The 18563-nt window shown below is 38.1% G+C and overlaps 1 protein-coding gene and 1 long non-coding RNA gene across 4 annotated transcripts in view; one reads left to right on the top strand and one right to left on the bottom strand.

Moving 5' to 3' along the window:
- Positions 1 to 18563, bottom strand: part of TOX (thymocyte selection associated high mobility group box) — a 319032-nt gene that overhangs the window by 16530 nt on the left and 283939 nt on the right. For all 3 annotated transcript variants that reach the window (XM_002819113.6, XM_054561646.2, XM_063726658.1), the window contains 2 exons: positions 16073 to 16303; positions 4889 to 4969 (listed from right to left, as the gene is read on the bottom strand). In XM_002819113.6, coding sequence (XP_002819159.1) covers positions 4889 to 4969; positions 16073 to 16303 — 312 coding nt within the window. The remainder of the gene's footprint in view (positions 1 to 4888; positions 4970 to 16072; positions 16304 to 18563) is intronic.
- On the top strand, positions 8799 to 11810 carry LOC134761932 (uncharacterized). The gene is made up of 4 exons (XR_010141118.1): positions 8799 to 8872; positions 9707 to 9802; positions 9922 to 9955; positions 11593 to 11810. It is a non-coding gene; the product is annotated as an uncharacterized LOC134761932 (long non-coding RNA).

Consider the following 18563-nt stretch of genomic DNA (forward strand, 5'->3'; position numbering starts at 1 on the left):
CCACCCGCCCCAGAGACTACAGACTCCTCAGTCCGAGGACTCTCCCAGTACGATAGAGGTGGCACTTGTAGATGTCCTAGAACAGGCTTCCCGTGATTCCATATGGAAGCGCAGAGGTTGAAGTTGCTTTAGAGGCCTCCAATCCTTATTTATAACATTTGCTTCTGCTTTTAAGTTTCTCTATGGAAAGAAGTTGTTTATTTGAACAATTCAAGAGTTTAGCAATGTCCCCTGTTCAGATTAAATTAATCTAATTTGAAATGGAACCTATTTTCTTACTCTGTAGTCAGAGAAAACTCAGCATGAATAATCACTCCCCTATGTCTAATGCCAATGTGGACCTAAACACCCTTGAGTCTTTGTTTTCTGGGTTTCATAATCTTGAATCCTCTCTTTTTCTGCTACTATCTTCTAACTTTCGGCCTTCCAGCCAATTTTATGACCTTTTCCAACTTCCCCCTTTAAATGACAGAGCCTAAAATTGAACAAGGTATTCTGGAGTCTGACCAGCACTGTGTTTGCAGCATCCTATGTCCTATAGATGTGTCCTGAAATTCTGATATGCTTGTATAGCAGGAGTGACCAGAGCTGGGCAGTTTTGTCACTGGCTCCACACAACCAGCTGAGGTACCACCCGGCTGGAATAGCATGGCACAAAGCAGTGCTTTCCAAACATTCTGCAGGCCCAGATTCCTCTGAAGGTCTCAGCCTCTGTTGGTAGTGGGGGTAGCAGAGTGAGCAGTCGGCTGGACTCCACCCTCAATTAAGTGAGGGCAGCTTTACTCTTAGCTGTTTCCTATGTAAGAGCTGGCATGGAATTTTATGGGAGGTTGTTACCTCAATAAAGTGAGGTGCCAGTTTGAAAGATGAAAACATTTGAGAATCACTGAGGGTAGAGAAAAGCCTATAAGCTCTGGAACAAGACAGTGGGCAGTTTGAGTCCTACTCTGCCACAGCCACTGTGGGCAAGCCATTTACTCTCTCTGCCTAGAGACTGTCTAGAAAATGGGGCTAATTCCTATTGTGCAGGTTTGCTGTGATGGGAAATAGGAATACATGTAAAATGCCTACCACAGTGTAAGGCACATAGAAGCTACTCTGTAGATGGATGCCATGTATATTTTTGTTACTATTGGAAACAATTCAATATCCTGGTAAGAATGGGCCAGGATTTCCATTTGGAAGTTACAAAAGCTAGAATATTTGTTTCCTAGGATTAAGCGTTTTATTTTTGGCAGACTTCGATGTTATTCAAGCCTGGAGTCATGTTAATTAATCTGCTGGATTAGATGGTATATAGCACTTTTTTATTTTTTATTATTATTTTTTGAGATGGAGTGTTACTCTGTCGCCCAGGATGGAGGGCAGGTGGTACAATCTTGGCTCACTGCAACCTCTACCTCATGGGTTCAAGTGATTCTCCTGCCTCAGCCTCCTGAGCAGCTGGGATTACAGGCACTCACTACCATGTTCAGCTAATTTTTGTATTTTTAGTGGAGACAGGGTTTCACCATATTGGCCAGGCTGGTCTTGAACTCCTGACCTCAAGTGATCTGCCTGCCTCAGCCTCCCAAAGTGCTGGGATTACAGGCATGAGCCACCGCGCCTGGCTGGTATATACTACTTTTAAATGGAAGAAGTAATCACCGAAGCATTGTCAATCCTGTGACTCAGTTTCACAGGCAGAGTCAAAGGTCATTGACTGCTCTTATTTTTGATTATGTTCTGTAAGAAGCAGCTAATTTTAAAGGATCACTTCAGGCCTTTCAAGTATCATGAAACAGTCCACTTGGATCTGCTATATACATCTTTGTCTCTCAGCACCCAGCCCTGTGTCTGACATAGAACAAGTGTCCTGCAGCCCTGCTCTGGATGCAGAGTATGGCCTAGGGGCGAAGAGGGAAGAAGGAGCAGACTGTGACTATGACATGGCCACAAATTAGTGAAAGGATCTATTGGCCTAGGAATGCGAAGTCATATTTGGGGAAATGAATGCCTTGCCTAGAAAATAGGTACTAAAATATATAGCTCTGGATGAGTAAGTCAAAGTGGCTGGGAAGAATTTAGGAAAATGGACAAGGTGCTCTGGCTAACACAGCTTTTCATGAACAAAAATGACCTTATCAGAGAGAATGTCAATGCTGTGCCATGACACTGAGGCACTGGGTATTTTAGGGGTGCAGGAGAGCACATTGAGAGGACTCATGAGCAGCATGGCCCAGCAGAAGACTGAGGGCAGTGCAGGTCAGTGTCAGCCTTGGCCACTGGTTACCTGCAGGTGTCTTTCCTCTTCAGTGAAATGTTGATAATCAAGCCTACTTCAAGGGATAAGGCCTGAGGATTAAGGGAACTTATGCACGTAAAATGATCCTTTAAAAACATAAGTCCCATCAGGCTGTCTGTCCCCTACCAGAACCCATTCTGTGGCATCCCTTTGTACTGAGAATGAACCCAGCTCCTTTCAAATGTCCTGCAAGTCCTTCAGGATTGGGCTCCTGCCCATCTTTCCAACTTCAGCTCAAACCACACCACTCTCTCCATTCACTCAGCCCTGGCCACACAGACCTTTTCAATTCAAGGAAACATTTTGCCACCCTGAGTCTCTGCACTTGTTGTAGCACTGCCTGGCCAGCTCTTTCCTCTGGCTCTCTGGTTCTACAAGCTCCTGTCTTCCTTCAACCCCCAGATCCAATGTCACCTCTTTAAAGAGGTCTTTGCAGATCACCTAAGCAGATCCCTTGCTTTATCTCCTCCAGAATACTTGGATTTTCAAATCTCAATCATTTATTAGTTTATGTTTTCACTAACGATTTCCCTTGATGAAAGATAAAGTTCTTCCAGTCTAGGGAAAGGATTTGCCTGTTCTCCACAGCATTCTCTGAGCCTGGCATAGTGCTTGGCACAGAGCACAAGCCCTGGAAGATTGGTCAAATGAATATACAAATGGGGGGTGGGGAAAAAATAGAGCTTGGTTGGCACATGGTGGTTCCTGGGAGTTGCAATTATGGAATATATCATGTAGCATTTTCTGTTTGCCCCTTTAAATCTTTTAGAATAGGGAAATAACTTATAACATAGTAAAAAAATTATAATGTAGAAAAAATATGTTTAAATATGACTGGTTATTATTTGCCTTGTCATAATTAAAATGGAAAAGAATTAGATTTTTATATATGTGATTATATCTTATGGGAGGTTAGGCTGGAAAATTTTCTGATGATGTCTAGAAAGTTATAATGCAAATATCCACTCACATACAACATTGGAGGGTCATTTTTTTTTAACCTGGAGAGGATGTTTGTAACTTTCCTTCAATTTGTATACACACAATAGATGGTTGTACATAAATAGATATTCAACAGCTCCAGCAAAATTTCTACTGCCAAAGAGAAGAAAAATGTCAGAGTAAGCTGTAAAAAAAGTGCTTGGTTTCTTAAATGTAGAAATGGCAATTCGCAGCATTTATACAAATTGCCGTACACTGCGGGTTGCAACTCTGAAACTGAATAGTAAGAAAAGTTGCAGCTAAGAGCAAATCTGAGGACACTTGTTTTGAAAGTAAAGGCTTAGTCAGTATCTCAGCATTCTGGCAATCTGCATATCATTAACTAGTGTGCTTTGTATTGGGATTGAGATTTCATGTATTGATTTGCTCCTATGTAAAGTGCTCTGACTAAAACTCTATTTAAAATCTTCAAAAAGAATCTGATCTTGGATGAAATAAGGAGAATTAACTTTTTAAAAGCCCCACTATGTTTTTGGCATAATTATCTGTTAACAATATCCACGTGACTGTTTAATCCAATGGCTATATTGATCTAATATTTTACACTTTTTAGGTTATAATTTTATATACATTCTATGTAATATATGCAGAAATGTGAGTTGGTATCAGCAGAAAATATAAATAGCTTCAGAAGGAGTTAGATAAATTAGAAAGTGTGAGATAATACAAAAAAGCTAGAAATTTTAAGGTAAATTATATCTAACTAAAGTTTTCTCACAGTGCCATACTTTAGAAGTAGAACATAAGACTGGATTAGACAAATAGTTTATGGAAATTTCTTATGCATTTGTACTTTGGGCTCTCTTTTCTTCTCTGCATCAGTATATTCAGTATGTATTTTCCTCAATAAAACATAATTTATATAATTATTTTAGAGTTACAATGAGTCTGGATATTTGTGAATGAGAAAAAAAGTCTTTTCTAAGGGGAAATGGGATGAAGTCCAGAGCCCCAGACCACAGTGAACACTGTAACAGCCAATTTGCGACTTGAGATAACAGTGTCTAATGCTTATAGACTCAGTCCATTTCTCTGAGGTTACCTTCTGAAGAATTCCATAACGGAAATTGTATCTTTAATAACATGAAACTCTTGGGTATTTATAACAGGAAGAACTAGTGTTTAAGATATTCTAAATCACTAAATATTTTTAAGCGGTGTTTTTATTTTCAAACAAAATGATGTGATTTATAAACATTTTTGGGTCCTGCTTACCTCCTAACACTGCTGTAATGAGTCTAGAACTTACAGTCGGCATGTCCTCAGTAAAGGCCATGGCATGGGGGCCTGGAGACAATTTAATAAGGGGATATGGAGAAGTAGAAAGTTGACTCAGGTTGAAGAATGTACTGTGACTAATCCACAAAACCAATCATCCACAGGTGGACAATATTTTAGAAATGGCCCAGGGGATGCTGCTCTGGTCTTTTGGAGCTGAACGAATATTTCCATATCATGTAGCTTTGTTTGTAATTTACTTGTTTTTCCAACAAAGAAGATTGTGCAGAATCGTTAAAGTGATCTTTTATGCCTTTAAGTGACTATCAAAGTCTGCGCCGAGATGGCCACAATCCTTCACAATATCACACAACTGCACGTTACCTTGGATACAAGGCTGGCTCTGTATGCTGCGAGTTGCTTCAGGTACTCCTTCTTCGCAGCCTCGGTTTTCTTTTTATAGACCTGCAACAACAGCAAAGAGTCTTAAATTAGAAAGTGCATCTGCTTTTGTTTTCAGAGAAGTACAATATAGAATGATAATTGCACACACATACACACTTATAGTTATATCATATAATAATATATATCTCCCCAAAGATTGTGTTTTCTTACTGAAACAGATTTTTAAGAAGTATGGCAATAGACTAGAAAAGAAAAAAAAAGTTAACAACAGTAAAACTTTACACTTTTACATAAAACATATGAAAGGATTTATCTGGGTAGATATGAGTGTAGAGGTAGTGGGCTTACAAAGATACTATTGACGAAGGTTCCCAGGGAAACCACATGTGAGTAAATAAGGCATTCATATTTATATAATGGGCAGATAACTCCACAGCACATTCACATCCTGATATATATGTTCCATGCTAAACACAAAAACAAAGACAGAATTTAGAGATGACAAATCATGTTCAATAAGCAAATCAAAGGAAACAGAATGGAGAGTGCAGGTTCATCACTGAGTTAAGATTTGGAGCCTTGAAGTTCTATTTTCAAAGACTCAGGAAACAGTGATGGTGATTAAGGACACGTTTGGGAGAGGAATGGGAAGCCCAAGTGGCTGTGGATTGCATGCGTGCCCTGCCCTGAAGTCCACTCTGGTCATGTCCTTTCCAAGAAAAACACTGGATGTCATGGGTCTGTGGACACCTCATTTTGAAAAGGTAAAAATGTTCTGAAATGAATTTCAGTTTACAGAAGCTTTCCATTTCTGAGAGGGAATCATCTTGAAAATAAAAGCAAAATCATCCTAAATTGAGCAAAAATACTGAAAAATGACTTGCTTGTATGCTAAAGGTCACAACGCTAAGTTAAACAGTGAGCAGTCATTAGAGTTGAAAATGAAAGATTAGTAAAGTGAACACACATGGCCGTCTGCTACCATTAAGTTGATTCTTTCAAGGCTTTAGAGTATATTTTTGGCAATCTTTTGAAATCAGCCTGAAAGAACAAAATATTTTTCATCCTTCACTGTGTAAATGGAAATGTATTTTCATTGATACAGCTATTTTGAATTTCCCACATTTTGGATTTTACAGCAGGGCATAAGGCTTGGCTAATATTTTGTAATGCTGAACTCAAAAACAGACACACAGATCAGTATTGAAAAGTGGCTTCAGAATTAGTCAGAGTAGTTAAATATAAATTATGTCTAAAGACCAAATATCTGCCATTTGGCAGCAGGGGTCAATTTATGGTTTCAAATGCTGACTGTGGTTTGCTGAGCCCAACACCAACTATGAAATTCGAGATGTGAGAAATATTATTTATTCATGAATATTTTAATTAAAGCAGAACATTTTGCTTAAGGTAAACAAATGACTAACCTTGTCAACAGAATTATAACAGGACTGTATGAAATGAATGTGCTAATTTTTCTCCTAAAGGGGGGGGCTTCAGCCTTGACTTCTGTATTTGGCATTTTGGTCTAATAAAAGCCAAGTAAAATAAGGAATGAAGAATTAGTACAATATTATCATATAATCAATGTGCCATCATCCTAAGTATGAAACTAAAGAAACTTTAAAAATTATATTTCAGAGTTTTTTTTTTTTTAAGCAAAAAGCCAATAAACCTTTGGTTCAAGCACAGGAGTATTCTAAATTTACTGAGCTAATTATTGGAAGTCAAATTCAAATTCTTTTTTGGAAATTCACACGTGAAAACAAATAAATGCTAAAGTCAGGTAAGTGCCTTTGAACAGTGTGATCTGTGTATATCGTAAGCCTTGGTGCAGCCACGAAACAGCTCTCCTGCTTTTCATTGATTTATTTTTTTTTTGAGAGACAGATTTCTGTTTATAGTTTTTCCTTAAACCTCTTCTCAAAGACATAATTTATAATTAATGACCTTAAACTGACAATGTTTACATTTGCTTTTAATACCTCAAAACTTTCAAGAGGGTTTTTCTCCCATACAGATAGAAATCCTATTCAGGACTTTGAAGCAAACATTTAGTCAATACGTCTTTTATGGTAATGCATCTTTGTATACCCTAAGCATTTCTATCATGCTTTTATTAATATGCTACTCCAAGTGACTCCCATTCAGCAAACTAGGATGTGTTTTGCTTTCAAAGGCAAATAGAATGCACTTTGGTTCATAGCATTGCCCACAGTGGCATTTTCTAAGTTGTGGCAGATAAGACAGTATTGCCAGATGGTCTGACTACAGCATCTATCATTTTTCTTTCATTGGTTTCTACTGAAACAGCAACAGTGTGACTACGATGCTATCCCTTTGTTGAGCTCCTGGCAGTTAACATCACACAAAGTGTTAACTTTCCTGAAATTTGTTGCTTAACAACCAGGGAAGAAAGGTGGCTAACTCCACATGTTTCAGGCTGCATATGTGCCCCTGGTTTCCCTCCAGAATCGATGTTGTTACAGGATACCTGACTAGCATGCAGAGTCCCCTGTTTTCTACAAATGGCTCCCTATTGGCTATTGATGATTGGCTATGTGGGATCATCGCATAAGTGCCTAAATACCACTTTAGAAAAGAGTAAACTCATCACGTCACATTACATGGATTGATGGATACACTCTTTCCTGAATAGCTGCAGATGTTCAGAGGGAGAATTCAAAGGGGGGTCATTTCAGAAGGTAGACTCCTGTAATTGTGTTGAAAGGGGAGTAGCCTGGGCCAGAATTAAAATCTGAGGTGGTCTCCTCAACAGTAATTAGCACCTCAGTCTTTGAGAACTACCTGATGGCTCCCATTTTGTACACTCTGTATGTCTTTCTGATGTTACCTTCTCAAATTGGACAAGGATGTTGCTTGAATTCTACATTTAATGGAAATGTCTGAAGAAAGGCCTCAACTATGAATGAATGATAATGATACATAAAAATTCCACATGCAGGTGAAGTAGGGGAAATCCTTTAAAAAAAGATGTTTAAAAATTATCAGTAAAAAAATCTCTCAAAAACATTTCAAAGCCTCTAATGATAGATAAAGAAAGTCCTCTGCTTGCAGAGAGCAAAGATGTCCCAGCACGGCACTTGGCAATGAACAACCACTGCCACGAGCAAGTGCACAGACCTTCTAACTGACAAGAATGGGTCTGATTTATGTCAAAGTTCAGTTTAGGAAAGAAATGGTCTCTCACTCTTAGGGAAAGACAAATATTTTAAAGGTATGTGATTCATACAGTAAATATTAGTATTTAGTTGAGTTACAAAATGGCTTCCAAATGGTCCACAGCTGTTTGAATTAAAGTACAAAGTTGGCCAGATGAGGATTTAAAAATCATAATACATCATTTATCATTTTCCCCCACTCATCCAAACACGTTTGAGTTCATCCTGTCCTAACTAAGTTATATGCTGTGGTTTGTTATTCCAAGAAAGCTACCATATCCCATCTAAGGATTGCATCTCAGTGGCTAAACTAAAACATATATAATGGCTAAACTAAAACATACGTAGATAGTCATCAAATAGCAATTCTAGAGAACCCAAATCCTGTCATATGATCTAGTGATTCACTGAGGCATTTTTGAAATGCTCTAAATACCAGCATGTACACATGTTTTCATAAGCCAATAATCCCTAATTGAAATCAGCAGCTCAATATCAATGATATGACGAACTCAAACAGAAAAAATTTCCCATACAATCTGTCATTTTCCTTTTACTTTCTGCTTCTTCCCTAAACAAACAATCCATCCAGCTCATATAGAAAAGCAAAGTCTTATAAATACCATTTAATTCCTTCTTCCTTCCTTCTTTTCTGCTCTGGCCCTTAGTTAATCTCTAGTCATAGTTTATTTCAACAGTCTTTACAATAATAAGAAGAAAAAATGTAAAATTCTTCCAATTCTGGATTCTATCCAAAAACTAAAGGCATTCTTCATTCTGGGTAAGTTCAAATGTAGTTTTTCCCACTACTATTTCAATATTTATAGAAAATCCTTAGAAATGTATAGGGATTTAGAATTTTACCACAATTCCCTGCAGTATTTTTTAGAAATTTAAAATTTTCAGCTTCTTTCAAGGCTGTTGTTATTTAGGTCAGTTAGAGCAAGTGCATCTATATTTTATATAGAACTTAGTCCATTTAACTTAATGGTTAAATGTCCATCTTGTATAACTTGCTCAGCATTTCCTTAGGCTCCAAGGCCTTTACAAAGTGGTATTCAGAGGATTGAAAACATTATACAATGTGACAAACATCTTGCTATGGATTCCTTTTGAGGACTGTCTGACCCATGTAAATGGTCCCAGCAACATCGGTTTGACGTTTCTGGAATGGTAAGAATCCGAACCGAGGTCCTTGCCTGAAAAAATGGCTACAAAATACATATCTGTTGATTTATTAAATGAAGGTCACTAAGGAAAGTATGATGTTGTTCAGTTATGCTTACCAATCTACTGAGTGCCCAGTATGCGCCTACTGTGGTGTGAGGCACCGATGTTATAAAATTAAAATCAAAAAGTCATTAAAAATTATGCCTCCATTGTGTGCATTTTGCGGATCATGCGCTCTATATATTACCTCTAATTCTTTCAATAAAAATGTTGCATTGGCATAATGAATATGGGATAATCCCCATTTTACAGATAAGAAAACAGACTAGAATGGGTAATTATTTTACCTAATATATTGGAACAGGTATATGGTAAAACCATGGTGTGAATAAAATGAGTCTGGTGTCAAATGTTCCATCTTTCTTTGCTCAATGGTTTCTCCTAGCCATGAGAACTCCTTTTGATTCTTCTCTCAAGACATACAACTGCAAGACCTGGACTCTTTTGTTCGCTGCTGAAGCCCCAGCATGCTTGGAACATAGTAGGTGCTCATGAAATATTTATTGAGCATCTAATCCGTGGTCTCAGGTTTCTCCTTCTATGAATCAGCATTAGCATGTGTGCTAAGGATGAAACTGAACTGCATGTTCTAAATTACAGTGTACATCAATGGAAACAGTGGACTGATACACAGGTATACAATCCACCCAAACATGTTTTCCAATTATAGATAAAGCACAACAGACTTGAAGGAGTATTATGTTTAAATTATTTTCCTGCCAACATCATGGAAAATTTCAAATGAAATGACTGCTCCCATGGTGTCTGAGCATATGAATATTTGTATATGTGTAAAACAAATGCTTATGCCCAAAAAGGCATGTAAGAATCATATTTATGTACCAATAATTGTATATGTGGATATATATAATATATGTAATAAATATATATATATAAATATATGAATTTTACAAGTATGCTCACCATTTCATGTAATAATTTTCATTGCTCAATTTCAAATTTGTGTGAATATGGACTTTGCTTACATTCTACAGTTTTTAAGTGAGCAACTGTTTTACATATCCTTCACTCCTAGTTTTTAAAAAATTGGGAAAATGCTTAATGTTTATAAGAAAATGGCCAAGATAAACACATGTGTGAATGTTATAGTGCGACAGGATTTTAGTTAACCTTAAGCATTGTTGACATAAAAATCCAAATTTTATCAGAAGATAAAGGGGAAAAAGAAACCCCGACAGCATTATGTAGTGGGTGTCTGAGCACCAATGAGGAGGAAATGATTTGATTCTGTGGGCTCAGAGGATTTGTCAGCTGCCTCATAAGTATAATTCTGGCTCTTCATATCCCTGCTGCTTCTAATTTAGCAGGACAGGCTCATAATTGAAGCAAATTAACTATTTACACTTGCCACTTCTACCAGGGAAGAGGACACAGCAGCAGGAAAGAATGAGTAGGAAATTACATTCTTCCCACTTGTGTCAGATCTGCCCTTATATAAACACATTAACAGTAATTTCACGAGGCGTCAAACATAGGAATAAATACTGAGGAATAAAATAATGAGGTGTTGCTATTGAGCCGAACTGCTATGGCTAATATCCTTGGATATGAATTATGCATCCTGAAAGAAGGCATATGTTAACAGTATTCAAACAGTTTCCCTGCAAGTGAGATCTGCTCATTAGGTTCTGGATCTCTAGGTAAATCTACTCTCCTCTTCCACGACAGGGCCAGCATTTACAAAAATACACACTCTGGGTACCGTGGGCTGTGGTTTCTCCTGAATACACTAAACTCTGAATAGGCTTTCCACTCCATTTTTAGCAAAACAGCATGTTTATTTAGCTCTTTGGCTGCAGCTTTAAAGCCATTTAATGTAATGTAAACAAGAACATTTTGTTTGTAATTTGCTAAATGTCTTACAGCCCGACTGTGTCTCCAATTAGGAACTTAAGGTTCATTTAGTAATTTACATCTGGTTCTGATTTAAGGTGACTTTCCTTTTTCACTTAAGAGCCGGCTTGCCGTGGCTAAAAAGGACCCAAGAACACTTTATAGCTCTTTGGACCAACCCTTTCTGCTTCAAAGCGGGACGAGCTCTTTTATTTTGTAGGGTTTTATTTGTTCTATATTGTCACTGTGAACCCAGGTCCTCCACTACAACGACCAGAATCAGAGAGTTCAGAAATAATGGAGGTAGACAGGAAATTTAGCTGGAACCTCATAAAAAAGATGCTGAGGGTTGCTCAAACTCCTAAGATCCTAATACAAAGGGTGTGATATTGTTAACTTATTTTTCTTTCTCTGCAGGTTCCAGTCCGTGAAAGATAAGTAGCAGAGACCAACATCACAGCAATACTTATGTTTTATTTCCTTCTCCATCTGGTGCCTTTTAGACAACTTAGCATGCTTCTGAAATGGGCTCTCCATTGTCTTACGAGTCATTAGCATTTAAAACCCCCGGTTGGAATCCCAAACACAATTCTGCTCCCATTCCAGATTCAGTACCATCTTCCAAAGTATTAAAATGGGGAGATCTCTGATATGTGGAGTTTGTTCAGTGGCTTTGGTAGGAATGATTCATAAGGGAGGTTTTGTGTTCCTTGAGGATTTTTATCGCTTCTTTCAGCTTCCTTTTGATTTCTCTTCTTTGAAAGATTCTTCACAGAAACCAAAGTACATATTGTTTCTCACTCACCATGGATTCTGAAAATAAAGATCTGCCCTTCTGCAGTGGCTTCTTACTCCCGCCTATACTCCACAATGAGGAAGCATGTGATATAAACACACAGCAGCTCTATTAGTCATGTTCCCTCTGGCTGTCAAGAAAACATTCAATTGTAATCTCACTAATAGCCGTTTTTCCTTAAATATTGTAATTTTCTGAGGCCCCCAATAAGTCATCAATGATTTTGACCATTTTTCCCAGTTTGTGTTTATATTTGTAGCTGTTCATAATTGTGGGCTATGATGACAACAGGATTTTGGAACAATTGTGGCACATGAAATCTTAGCCTTCCACCGGAATCAGCTGCCTACACAATGCCAACAGCATCACATGGTTGGTTCTGTAACATGCATATTTGTCCAAAATTTTGAATTTTAATAGTCTGCCTCGAATCTGCTCCAGGAACGTTCTTTTAAAAATACATAGCAGTATGTGTGCTCCCCAACTTGAATATTAAATGAGAACAAAACATAATTAATTTAAGTTTGAAACGGAGATATTATAGTATGTTGGCACAATGAGTTAACATAAAGGGAGAGAACAGGCGGTAATCTACTGTTATAACACTTTGGGATATTTTGTTGAAATTTTCTGGATGCCCAAATGTGCATTTCAGGCAGGCACGTTTGCTCTGCTGATGACTCTAGCAAACTGCTAGAGAAGGGCTGCCGTGGAGCAGCAGAGCAGTGGTCCAGCCGGTGCAATATGCTCCCTTTTGTAAGCAGTGTCTGATTTCATTAATTTGACCCTCTCCCTGCTTGGTTCTGGCACAGGCCTGCATCCAACGTGTGTCCTACACCATACCTTTTGGCATAATCTGCAGCCTCACTCTCTTGATTAAGCAAGATCATCTTTTACGTTCAAATGATAGGTTATGTTGAACTCCTGTGAAGTCAAAGGAGCATACAGCATGGGGACAAATCATTTTAGAGTGACCAAAACTGTTTTGGTCATCCCAATGCCTTGTTTTGGTAACTCTTCAACAAGTGTTCAAATTTTAAAATATTTACTTTTGTAAGATAAAAAAATTTATTTCTCTCAAACTTGGCATAATTATTTTAGCAACTGGATTTTGATTGAGAAACTGCTTTATGATACCAAATGATTTATATAAGTCAACTATTTTATCCTTTATAAAATTTTATCCTTTATAAAATGAATTTGCTCCCCCAAACCCTATTTTCATTGAGAGACAACCCAAAGGTAGACTCATTACAAGTTACTTACTAAACTAGGCAACATATGAAACCCACAAAAGAGAAACATACAAAAGAGAAAGAGAAAAATATTTGCCATCATATCTATACAATTAAAAAGCCTTGCACATAATTGTAATTATATCCACATTAGGGAGACCAGCCTCGATTCTGAATGCCAGAATGGGAAAATGGGAGTGATTTCCCTTTTTAACATGACAGTTGAGAGTAGTGAGTCTCATATTTTTGGGGTCTGTAAATAACTTTGATGGTCAGACAAAATGAATGCAAAATGCTATCTTAATATTCTCCTCTTGCTATATTGAAAATAAAAAGCCTTAGTGTAATAGAATTAGTGGGGAGAAACCTGCTGCCTGATATTTACTGCCTTGAGGAACTACCTGATTTTCATCATAAGAACATTATTCTTTTCCATCAGAAACATGAGAACAGGGATTTATTTTTTAATATTGACAATGTAAAGAACCAATCGTGGGCTAGGGAACGCCTTTGCAGACCTCCCTTTTTAAAAACCACTGCTCTTGAATATGGAAAATGTAACTGGGGTCAGAGGACAGATAAGAGAAGTAAGGTGAGTGGCAGAGCAGGCCATTGATGTTTCCAGAAATGAAGAGTTTGGCAAAGTAGACACTAAAGAGGCACAAATGAGCCTTGAAACAATACTCCTAGTTCAGTCACTAAGTCTTAGGTAGGGAAGAGGGGCTGAGCCTTCACAGGGGAATCATGTGTCTTCAGATGAACAAGAATTGCTGTACCCAATCCCTAGGGAAGGGAATTGCTTTTGGGGGATGCTTTCTCCAGGAAATTTTGTCTCACAAAGCAACAAAGTTTATGGTACTGAGGCCAGGTGCATATTCAAGAACGCACAGAGGGCTTACTGGAGGAGACAGCGAGCTACGTCTTTATATGTGGCATTATGGGTGGAGCAGGGAGGCATTAAGATGACATTAAGGGAACAGAGAGGGGGTTGGGATTGCTGGTTGGAATACACTTAGTTTCTCATTCAGTGAGGCTCTGCTGAGTGGAGAAGTCAAGTCACTGTACAATTCACCCTGATTGTCCAACATCAGTTGGTAACCACACCTCAGGTTTGGCAGCGTGAGAGCAAACTGACCCAAGTTAGAATAGAAACTAGCTTTAAAATTCTGCAACAATATGTTAGGTTTCTATTAGAATCCCATAATAGAATGTCAACTACCCTCTTATGGTGAGTGGGTATTTTAATTGAGCGTACAGAGAACGTTTCGGTGGTGTGTTTCCTGTTCTTAAAGAAAACTCTTGCAACACAGAGCTCCATATGGCAGGCCTGTGCTTTCCTAGGACAGCACTCCTTCAGGCTGGAAATCTTGAAAAGGACGTAGGGAAATACATAGAGATTTCAGATTCTAGAAAACAGCTTTGACTTACAGAAAAGAGAGAATGGAGGGACCTGGAAGAGCAAGTTCTATGTTTCTTTAGCAACTGGTTTTGTCATTATCCCCATCATTAATTTCATAGGGTTTGTTAGGAAAAGCATTGTAAGTTGAGTGACAAGTTTTATTCATGGTAATTCTATGTACCAGGCATGTAACTGTAGATAAATCATTCAACACAATGGGGGTCTGTTTGTCTTATTCTCTATTCTATCCTCAGTGCCTAGAACAGTGCCTGGCACATACATGCTCAACAAATATTTGTTGAATAAAGGAATGAATTTAATTTATATGGCCCCATTTTGTAATCTGCAAAATTTGGGTAATAATTTCCCTGTATATCTATGAGTATTCAGTAGAACAAATCAAATAAATAATGCAAAAGTGCTTTTAAAACTATAAGACACTATATACTTTATAGATGTTAATATATAATATAAACACAACATATAGATCCTTCTAGATGCATAAATAGGTGTGGGCTTTTCTGTATTTATATAATTCCTGGACATAATGAGGAAAGATTGGTGTTTCTAATTAAGAATAAAATATGAGACTAGTTCATCATTAATGCAATTCAGTATTCTGCAATGGCTAAAACTGCATCTACATAGTTATTTCAATCACTTATTTTAATGAAAATGCTTTTAAGTTTTTCTTTGTGATGCTGAGATTTTTAGATGGTGACCATGGCCATCTAGTTCCTGGTTTAGAAATGTGGGATCAACGTTGCTTCTTTGCTTAGGTTGGCTCCATCCTCTCACTGAACCCTCACTCTCTCTGTGACTCCAATCCTCTGTAAGACCTCTGAGCTATTTATGCTGTGTCCGTGGTGTCTCACGTGGCCTTCCCTGAGCATGGTCCTCAGTCACACCAGGGCAATACATGAGAGAAGGAAAAAACCAGGCATCTGGTCCCATTTAACACAGCCTAAAAATACGGTGTAAATACATATGGGGGATTGAATAACAGCCCCTGGCGGTCTTTCGGGAATGGCTAGGGGCGGAAACCCTTGAATTTGAGGTTCATTTAGCAAAGAGCAAAGAGGGTTTTGATGACAAAATGGTAAATAGTAAGGGCTGAAGAGAGGTGTGGACAGTTTTCAAAAACTTTTAGGACTTTTTTTTCAGTCTTTATGTTCAAATTGGCAACATTAAGGAATAAGGCAATCCTGGCTGAGATATATGAAAGTGCTTCCAAAAGTAACTAAACTATATAAACTTTGAAACAAAGGAATCAACATGCTATTTATGGAGGAGTAATAAAGGAGCATAACATTATGTGAACGTCTCAGAAAGTCTGGTTTGGATGGGGACACATTCTCAGCGTCTGTTCTGGGATCTAAAGAATTTACCCGAAGCCCTGGGAAGCCATTTCTTCAGATTGCACAATCTCAGCTTATGTAGATTCCCATTCCACTGGGAATCCCTTACCTGTTTCTGCTCTTCTCCTAAACCATCCCACATTGAAGCCACAATTTTAGAGACTTCGCCAAAGGTAGCGTTTGGATTTTGGCCCTTGATGGCAGCCTGAGTATCACGAAAGAATAACGCATAGGCAGACACAGGCTTCTGGGGCTCATTGGGATCCTTCTTCTTCTTCTTTTTGGGAGTTTTTGGTTTTTTCCCCATATCAGAGGCAGGCCGCTTCTCTCCACCATTGATCTGAAAGAGAAATCCAAATAGAATTATAGGGGAACTGAGACAATTTGAGGACAAGACATATTGTTGTTTTCCTTTGAGACTTAGACACACATACTCACCCATTCACATTACTCAAACAAAGGTTTTTCTAAGGGACACATTGTTTTGGTATTGTTTTTTTTTTTTTTTCCCAGATGAAACTGCATATTTCAAGTAGTCTTCATAGTCATCCTACTCCCAACTTTACTTACCTAGCTTTTAAAAAAGTTGGCTCTTTTTATATTATTACACTATTAAATACAACCCCTTAACATTCCTAACTTTTTCTCTTACACTGTAACTGTGTCAATAGCAGATTTCTTTTGTAGTAACAGTATTGGATGAACAATCTAACTTGTTTTCTTCTAAAGAAGTTATCCTTGTCTTTTTTTTTTTTTTTTTGAGACGGAGTCTTGCTCTGTCGCCAGGCTGGAGTGCAGTGGCACGATCTCAGCTCACTGCAACCTCCGCCTCCCGAGTTCAAGCAATTCCCCTGCCTCAGCCTCCCCAATAGCTGGGACTACAGACGCGCGCCACCACACCTGGCTAATTTTTTGTATTTTAGTAAAGATGGGTTTTCACCATGTTGGCCAGGATGGTCTCCATCTCCTGACCTGGTGATCCACCTGCCTTGGCCTCCCAAAGTGCTGGAATTACAGATGTGAGCCACCGTGCCCAGCCATCCTTGTCTTTCTAATTATGGCTTTAAAACCTTGGGGGCAGCATGCCCAATAAATAAAGTCAAATGGCTTTTGACTTTGCCCCTAGGTCTACGGAATGCTGCCAGGAAAACCCAGCGATGCTCATGGTTTAAAGAATGGTATGGTCTAGACCCTAGGTCGGTGCTGTCCAGTGGAAGTTTCTCCAATGATGGAAAAGTTCTATGATTTGCACTGTTCTGTATGGCAGTCACTAACCATATGAAGCTAGTGAGCACTTGAAATGTGGCTGGAGTTAATCAGAAGCTAAATTTTTAACTTTGTTCAAATTTAAATAGCTCCATATGACTAATGGCTACCATATCGGAGAGTGCACCTCCAGAAATTAGATTCTAGAGAGTTCTAGAAAAGGTTTTTACTCAATTTAAAAGTAGATTCTATTTTCTCCCATGTTCCTAAAGTATGAATATTTTGATAATTTTAATTGTTATTCGGATACAACTGGGAAAAAACGCATTGAACATATTAAAGATGGCTGCATTTGAATACTATCTTTGTTACTAACTAGATGTGATATCAATTCATCCACCTCTAAAATAAAGCATTTTGGATAGGATTTCTTTCTGGCTCTAAAATTATATAAGTCTACATGAATACAAAATAGGGCTGCATCTGAAGGATTCAATTTCCACATGCCTTGCCCCCTAACAAAGTGTCAAGGCAGCTTCTGTACCCTCACCTCCTATTGTGGTGGTTGTAGTTGCCTTCCCTCTGCAGATATAATGTAATATATATCTTATTTAGATAAATTCCTAGGTGGGGTATTTGTGTAAAATAACTGCCACCATTGGAGATGAAGCATGATGTACAGAGAGGTCTGTGGATATGATTTCAGAGGACCTCGCTTCATGCCCTCTTTTTACTATTTTTAGCTGTTACCTTGGTTACATTAATTTCTCTGGGCCTCTGTTTCCTCTAGTGAAAACCAGGTATGGTGCCATTTTATAATGACTAAGATGGTATATATTTATATATGTGTAGAACTTTAAAAGGGTATTCAAATATCAATTATGACATGGTATAAACTTTCAAAATAATTCATTGAATGGGTGGACGGAAAATACTTTAATATTAATACGTGATACCTTATAATCACTATGAAAGATATACTCAAGCACCAAAAAGAGATAAGCAAAAGCTAAGTGATTTCTTTGTCTTTGTCTTTATTGAGAAACCTATTAAAAATATTATCATTCTGAAACTGTCTACTGAAGCAGATCAAAGAACCCCAGGGGGACAGGATGCTGTGAACCAAGTTGACAAGCTAATGTAGATTAACACTAGATGATATCTTCCCTGAGATGGATCAGAGAGGTGATCCTGTGAAGTCACTGGCCACCATATAAATCTGTCAGAGACTCAGCATGTCTGGTGCTTGATATTCAACAAACTGGCATAATAATGCTATATTAAAACACATAGGCATATATATGACCTAGAATGGTGCTTCTCAAACATGGCTGCACATTAGAGTCACCTGGTCAGCTTTTAATACCCTGATGTCCAGGTCTTACTTTACACAG

This window comes from Pongo abelii, chromosome 7 (assembly GCF_028885655.2).
Source record: "Pongo abelii isolate AG06213 chromosome 7, NHGRI_mPonAbe1-v2.0_pri, whole genome shotgun sequence".
NCBI lineage: Eukaryota > Metazoa > Chordata > Mammalia > Primates > Hominidae > Pongo > Pongo abelii.